At 40.3% G+C, this 7478-nt stretch overlaps 2 protein-coding genes across 6 annotated transcripts; one reads left to right on the top strand and one right to left on the bottom strand.

The window, feature by feature from the left end:
* Positions 1-1335: 1335 nt before the first annotated feature.
* LOC139536522 (TP53-regulated inhibitor of apoptosis 1-like) lies at positions 1336-2719 on the top strand. The gene is made up of 2 exons (XM_071337087.1): positions 1336-1613; positions 1987-2719. Exons 1-2 carry the CDS (start codon positions 1440-1442, stop codon positions 2062-2064), a joined length of 252 nt encoding a protein of 83 aa, XP_071193188.1. The 5' UTR covers positions 1336-1439; the 3' UTR covers positions 2065-2719.
* Positions 2720-2805: 86 nt separating this feature from the next.
* On the bottom strand, positions 2806-7130 carry LOC139536493 (serine/arginine-rich splicing factor 9-like). Of its 5 annotated transcripts, none has more exons than XM_071337049.1 (5): positions 7016-7130; positions 5047-5226; positions 4676-4860; positions 3718-3890; positions 2806-3602 (listed from the first exon to the last, which is right to left on the bottom strand). In XM_071337049.1, exons 2-5 carry the CDS (start codon positions 5202-5204, stop codon positions 3369-3371), a joined length of 750 nt encoding a protein of 249 aa, XP_071193150.1. In that variant the 5' UTR covers positions 5205-5226; positions 7016-7130; the 3' UTR covers positions 2806-3368. The 5 variants fall into 5 exon arrangements, with proteins under 5 accessions (XP_071193150.1, XP_071193169.1, XP_071193154.1 ...); XM_071337068.1 differs by having other exon boundaries at positions 5047-5223; positions 7016-7129; XM_071337053.1 differs by having other exon boundaries at positions 5047-5574; positions 7016-7099.
* Between the last annotated feature and the right edge of the window lie 348 nt (positions 7131-7478).

The raw sequence follows: 7478 nt of genomic DNA, 5'->3' as shown, positions 1-7478 counted from the left end.
TATTTCCCCATTGTGATTTCCAAAAACTATACGTTTTTTGTTGTTGAGTTTCCTGGAATAGAATGAGATATTCATTGGAGTATTTACAACATTAAAGAAAGTGTTTTTCTTGTAGTTATGTTTCGTAAAACCCTGGCATTTAGGGATACAATATTTAGTGCATTGAATTCAAAATGTTGTATAACTTGAAAAAAATAAAATAACAATAAAACAAATAGATTAGTGATATGAATAACTTGTTAACTATTTGAACTAGTATGCTGGGTAGCTAGTATGGAAACCTGAGTTTAGAGAAAGAACTGGACTACAATAAACCAAGGTAGTGGTGATCAAATCAAATCAAATTTATTTATAAAGCCCTTCTTACATCAGCTGATATCTCAAAGTGCTGTACAGAAACCCAGCCTAAAACCCCAACAGCAACCAATGCAGGTGTAGAAGCACGGTGGCTAGGAAAAACTCCCTAGAAAGGCCAGAACCTAGGAAGAAACCTAGAGAGCAGTTGATGGGTTTAAAAAAAGCTCTATCTACAGATTGGTAGACACTATTCCTAATCCGTTTTCAGATTTGAAAAGCAGAGAAGTAGGGGAAGATTTCATACACTCAATGTTTTTGTCTGACTTGTTGGGGGAGTGGTCAAAACGGCAGTTGTTTGGGAGAAAATGTGGTAATGTAGTTACTAAAACAGCTGTACCATAAGTCCGTAGTGAATATTATGGTTCCGAGAACAGATATGAACAACAGAAGTAGACGAAGATTTCACACCCTCTAGACAAAAAGTTAACTTGTTGGGGTAGTGGTCGAAACAGCAGTTTACAAAAGTTAGAGAAAATGTTGATGTGGTTACTAAAACAGCTGTAACTTTTTTTTATCAGAATATCATTTTACTTTCAACCGCCAGATTTGAGTAGCAGAGAAGTAGACAAAGCTGTAAACGCTCTAACTTTTGTTGCAAAGTGGTCAAAGTAGCTGATTTGTGTCAAAAGTTGCATTATTGCATTTACAGTGAATGTAAATTGTAATTGATGTCACAATGTGGCCTTTTAGAATCTTGAGGAAGTCCCATACAAGGGGATGAAAAACTAAAAACAAATGTTTAACATTTAAAAAAATAATTTTTTTTAAACAGTATACAAGAAACTCAAGCATGGCCATCCTGCACGTTTTAAAGTTTGAACGGCGTTTCTAGTTTGAACTGTGTAAGAGGAGTATCGTGCTAATTAATAATAATAATAAGTATGTCGAAGATTGAAGTTGGAGCATTTGCTTCGCAAGGTGTAGTGTAGATTTACGATGTGTCGCTTATTCAATTACGTCATCAATATACGCCGTGCTGTCTGGCCAATCAGACCACATGGTTCAAGGAAAGTCAAGCGAGCTGTGCGGAAGAGACACTTAAGCTGAAATAATTGACCGTAAACTTTATTTCTTATTCTCATATGTTCTATGGTTATTCTGTCTTGAAGATGAATAGTGTTGGAGAGGGCTGCACTGATCTAAAACGGGAATATGACCAGTGTTTTAACCGTTGGTTTGCTGAGAAATTCTTGAAGGAAGATCGAAGCGGTGATCCCTGTACCGAAATGTTCAAGAAATATCAGCACTGTGTCCAGGTAAATACATTTTATCAAACACGGACAAATGTTGTTAGCTAGCTATCTGCTCATAATCACCACTCATTGATGCTGTACCTTACTTCTAGGTAACCTAAACAGCCATGATGCAACAGCATTGTGTCAGCTGTCATATTAGGCCCCAGAAGTATATTATTCAAAGGACTGAAGCACAGATGCAAGGGGGAACTTAGCTACTTTGTTATAAAACATCTTTGACTTATGGACATCTATGTATTGGAAATAAATATCCTCAATTCATGATATAGGCCTATTGTCTTCTCAGAATCCATTATTATTTAGTATTTTTAAATGTTGGATGCAAGTGTCTAATCTAATGATACAACTACATATGTTGTGCTTGTATTTGCAGAAGGCCATCAAAGAAAAGAACATTCCCATTGATGGTGTAGAATTCATGGGCCCCAATAAAGAGAAACCAGACAGCTGACAGATGCGATGGATGATCTCCCCAACAACGTTATGCTCTGTGACTCACTTGCAATGCTCACTGGGCTTGCCATGGACAGGGTTTCCACCCTTTTATCTTGGATTGGGTTTTGTTTAAGGTCACTGTCCTTCTAATGTGGAGACTAATGAGCATTCATATGAAGGCTCCAACATGCTAAATTACATGACGATGGGTTTTGTAATTTGTATGTTGGGCATGGATTACAAGTGGAAGCTATGAATCCAGACATTTGGGTCAGGCCAATAAATATCCATGGTCACAAGATGCATGTAAAGTGGTGGTCACATCAGATACTCATTCATTGTAAAGGACTATGATGCTTTGCAAAGGGAGTTTCATTTTTTTGTTATATAATTAATGACGCCTACTATAAAAGAGTGCCCCGGCTTAATGTCCCTCAAGACAAATGAAGGCATTAATGTGGAAGCATTGGGCTAGAAGAGAAAGCTCAAACATCATACAAGGATGTTTATTTGGTTTACACTGTGCAAGAGCAGATGTTGTTTCTATCTTGCTCCATTGCACTTCAGAGTTTTCAGTGTATGATTTTTTTCTGTCTGTGTATGATGCAATGTAATGCTGTGATTGACATGTACATTGACAAAACAATAAATAGGAGAATCATGTTCCATTACTGCCAAGTAATATTTTTAGCTCTGAATGGACATCACTGTCACAGGAAACCTAATCTGCAATGTGACAAACCATTGAGTACAGGTGTTGGGTTTGTTTGTGTTTTAATTGAAAACAAAATGCTTGCATATAGACATCACAGGTTACAAAAACAGAGGAATGAACTGGCTAAAGTTCAATATTTCTTTAAAATAAAACATGGGATTTTCACAGAGGTTTACCAGATTACAATCAATTTCCAAATGTATTCATTCATTCTTAGAGGTTCACACACACACTTACAATTCATTTAAAAGGAATAGACGATGCAGGCAGATGTTCACATTTAGTTTTTGTTGGGTGTCGCACTTCTCAGGGCAGTGTTCATCAAACTGATAATGTTCATACATGTACTTGAGCAGCAAGACCAGTTAATTGGCATGTTAACAAATGGTCTCACCAGACATCAGAACTGAGCTGACTAGTGACCTGACATGGGGAGCTGAAGCTTAAGGAAATCAACAATATTAAGGCCAACAGGAGGGCAGGGGTGACTGATAAAGGAATGTACATAGCAAGCAAAAGGGGGACAATTATTTGAGATCTGGGATAAAAATAATAATTAAACTGCCCCTAATCATCAGTGCCCTCTTGTGCAATGGCCGGCTGGTCTATCGATAGTGGCGTGGGGGCGGGCTATGGTACGGTACTGGGTGTCGCCTCGCTGGGGGGCTATGGCGGGACACAAGGCGGCGTGGGGGTGACTGGTAGCGCTGTGGAGTGGACCCTCTGCTTTGGTAAGGAGGTGGTGAGTAGCCACGCCCTCGGGGGGATCTGGAGCGAGACCGCGAGCGACCGTAACTGGCACCACGTTCTCCGTGGACACGAATGTTCGCCGTCTCCCCCTGAGAGACAGAGCAAATGAAAGACGACCCGTTTTCCTTCATGAGCTTGAATAAGCTTGATTTGACTCGATAATGGACTCATATGTCTTGTTTTACCGTGGAGAGGTGTACTCACCTGATGGGAACGGAACTCAGTCCTGTCCAGTCTGCGCAGGGCATATTCCATGTCCTCCCGACGAACAAACTCCACCACTCCTTCACCATCTCGCTGCACGTCGGCAAAACAAACATCCCCCGCCTCACGCATGTGGTCTTTCAGATCCTGCCAGCTCCCGGTTTGGGGCAACCCTGGATGGGGATACAGCACATTGTCATTTTACCAAAAGCTCTGCTTGTTGGAGTGGAAGAGTGATATTTTTGATGCCATCAAATATGAGTTTTCAAGTAAAGTTTCTATAGACCTGTTTCAGGTGGCATGTACCCAATTCACATTTGTATTTACATTTCAGCCAAAGTTGAGGGATAGTATAAGTATGCAAATAGTCAGTCACTACTAATATTTTCCCTTGATTTGAAAGAAAAGTACTGACTGACTGCCAGTTGTGTTGAAACCTAAGAAATAAGCTCTTCTAGCTATACTAGAGGATATACAACACCGATAGTTAGGGCCAGGACGATACCAGTATCCAGATAACTCTTTAGTCCTTTAAAAAACCTGCTGTATATAAAATAGTGTGCTATAGCTAGGAAAATAAATGTGACTCTGGATGACAAGATGATGATGTTTGTTTTCAACATTCGGGCTGTTTTCCTAAAGAAGATCCGCTTCGTGTTGTTTCCTTGCCACAACACTAATGAGTACCACGATACTGGTATCGTCCCGGGCCCTAGATACAATAGCAAAATACCTCCAAGCAATGGCTAAAACAAAGATTTATAAAACATACACCTACCAGTCACTATGGCCGGGTGTTTGGGTTTATGCAGTCAACATGATCAGTTTGAGTTTTTATTGTTTTGCTCGTGTTTGTTTTGGGCAGCTGACTTGACCTCCACTTAGTCCCCTTGACTTCCAGTCCGCCAAGAGATAGAGACAAAAATAACACTTCCTACGACTCAGAACGTCCACCTACCAGTCACTATCACCCGGAACTCAGATCTCCGAGTTGGGGGCCCAAACCTCCCCCTAGGACCCCCTCCTTCTCCTCCTCCCATAGGGCCACTAAATTTGGCGCCAGAGGAGCGAGGGTATTCTACACGCAGCTTGGAGTCTCCGAATCCATATCCATTCCTTCCATAGACCGCGTCTTCCGCATCCCTAAGAGAAGAGAGCACAGAACTCCTTACTTACTTGCCTAAGGGAAATACACTTGGCAACGCCTTCTCCATCCGTTCCCTGAGGTCAGTCCCTGGTGATGTTACTAAATCAGAGGAGAACAGCTTGCCAAACAGCCAGGAATTGTGATTGGACTTGTACACGCACTAGATCATCCCTGGAACTCACCGTGGATCATCGAAGCGAACAAAAGCAAAAGGGATGGTTCCCCTGTTATTCTTTAGTTCGATATCCCGGATTTTTCCATATTTGAAGAAGAGATCCTCTATGTCCTTCTCCTGGACGTCCATTGGAAGATTTCCCACGTAGATCCTTCCATCAGTCATTGTTGGTATTGGTTAGGCCCTGCTAAAATAAACCGAAGGCACCTGCAGGCTTCAAACTCACTGATCGATTCCAAGAACAATGGTGGAGATTATCCGTATCCTAATCCTAGTCCCAATCCTAGTCCATCCTCTTCTAATGCTTTAAATAAATAAAAAAAATTCTAGAATCCGTATCCTAATCCAAATCCGTCCTCTTCTAGTGCTTTTAAATTGCATACAAAAAAATTGTATAGAATCCGTATCCTAATCCTAGTCCCAATCCATCCTCTTCTAATGTTTTAATTTGGAAAAATCTAGAATCTTTGTGGAGCAGGAGTAGTACATGTTGAGTTCAATATAATCGGCACAGCACCTTGGACCAGTCTGAAAGCTTTAGAACACAGGATAATGCTGATGAATGCCTTGGACGATTATCTAGCAGAAGTATTTTGAACATGCACTAGTTAGTGGCTAACTAGCTAGTACTACCAGAAATACTTTCTTTAAGACATTTAATGTATTGCTGGTACTACTGACCTTCCTTCAATGTGACATATCATAACAAACCACTTCGATAGGTTATGTAGCAAAAAGAGGCGAGCTACAGTTAGCTTACTAGAAGGCAAAATCTAAAGAAAGGCAGCGTTTCAAACTCAAAGTAGACAGCGCTCGGCCCTAAACCCTTAGGTGAATCCCCGCGGTCTAAGCAAGGGAAATTTGCAACGTAAGCCCCTCAGCCCTCGTTTTTAATGGAGTTTGCGAGTGTACAATTATGTTCACTTCGGGGCCTGACACGCCCCATAATAAAATGTTCGATGATTATACATCCGCTAAGAAAAGTCTGCCAAACCTTAAAACCTCAACGTCAATATGGAGACAACATACAAGTGTAAGTAAAAGCGAATGTAAATAAGATAGAAATTGTGCTACTAATGCCCACACGTCTCATATAAGTAATGATGCTTTTGTTTGGTTAGCTTTAGGAAATTGTAGAAATAAACATTTTCCTTCTTCAGAAGTAGCTAGGCAGGCTAACGTTAGATAGCTAATTAATTTGCTAGCTGTCATACAGTAGGCGTATAATAATAATTATATAGTAAATAGACATGCAATAATAAATTACCGTAGCGTATATAAAGCACCCACACGCTACCGGTGGCTGAAAACACAATCTTCGCGGCATGAATGACTGACGAATTTCTGGGCAAGGGCGGTCCATTTAAAAATAATTCCTTCCCCCTCACCCTGCAAGTGTATACTCGTCAGACGTCATCAGAAGTGTCCACTTACTTTGAGGGCTGAGGGAATAGGGTGTGTCTTAAGTGTTTGGAATGCAGGCAAGGTCTGGCAGTTACAAGTACACACAGTCAGAAACAAGTCAGCCCGCTAAATAAAGTTAGCATGCTAAGCTAACAACATGGCTAGCTACCTATGTGTTAGCTCTCGAGAACCCAATGGAGTCATGATAATACTAATGTTAGTTAGCTAGCTATGTGTTTGCATTCGACAAAACATGCTTTTGAATATACTTTTCCCCCCTATTGAATTCGATTAACTAGATAACGTTATTATATCTACAGTTCGCTAGGTCCGAAAATGTGTTATAACACTACAATACGTGAACGATTAACTGGCTAGCATGGTAGCGACGTTCAACTCTAGTTCGAGCTAGCTAGCTAACTTTAGTCCTCTTGTTGTTTCCGTCCATGCTAACGTTAGCTATAGTCTAGTCCCCTAATTTTAAAGTGTAAATATCAACAAGTATTTAGATCGGTTATTAACCTTTATGAATAACAAATTATTTGCTATTAAAAACATAATTTCAGACATACCTCAGAGTAATTTTTTGAAAATATGTGGAAGACTATCGAGCAGTCTCAAAGCAGGAAGTCAGCTCGAGTTGTCTCTGGTTCGCTACGTCAGAAATACTCGCCCACTTTTGAGACTAATCAATTTGCATAGGGCAGGCTAATAAAAAAAATCTTCCCTTTGAAGGCATGGCACAATCTGTAATTTCGACAAACTGACCCTGCCACTTTGTGTAGTGAATTGATGGTTGGATGGGGCTGGCGAATAATCACTCTCAAATTAAGTTACAGTTAGAAGCTATGGATTAAATGACAGTACAGGAGATTGACAAAAAATGTATCTGATGATATTGAACTTCTATAGGCCTATGCTGTCTATCATCAGATAATTTACACTAATTTCATGTCAATCTCCTTGACTGGCCTATTCAAGACATTTTATGATTCTGTCAATATTCTGTCCATGTTTCTGTTATGCCTTCCCAGT

The sequence above is a fragment of the Salvelinus alpinus genome, chromosome 1, assembly GCF_045679555.1.
Source record: "Salvelinus alpinus chromosome 1, SLU_Salpinus.1, whole genome shotgun sequence".
Classification (NCBI taxonomy): domain Eukaryota; kingdom Metazoa; phylum Chordata; class Actinopteri; order Salmoniformes; family Salmonidae; genus Salvelinus; species Salvelinus alpinus.
Note: the sequence above shows the minus strand (reverse complement) of the source record. Positions and strands in the feature narration are given on the sequence as shown.

Bases quoted from the DNA above. Each gene is read 5' to 3' on its own strand.
- LOC139536522 (XM_071337087.1), top strand. From the start codon at position 1,440: ATGTTCTATGGTTATTCTGTCTTGAAGATGAATAGTGTTGGAGAGGGC. The intron at 1,614-1,986 runs GTAAATACATTT...TTGTATTTGCAG, and splicing joins AATATCAGCACTGTGTCCAG to AAGGCCATCAAAGAAAAGAA.
- LOC139536493 (XM_071337049.1), bottom strand. From the start codon at position 5,204: ATGACTGATGGAAGGATCTACGTGGGAAATCTTCCAATGGACGTCCAG. The intron at 3,891-4,675 runs GTAGGTGGACGT...ATCCCCATCCAG, and splicing joins GTTCCGGGTGATAGTGACTG to GGTTGCCCCAAACCGGGAGC. The intron at 3,603-3,717 runs GTGAGTACACCT...TCTGTCTCTCAG, and splicing joins CTGAGTTCCGTTCCCATCAG to GGGGAGACGGCGAACATTCG.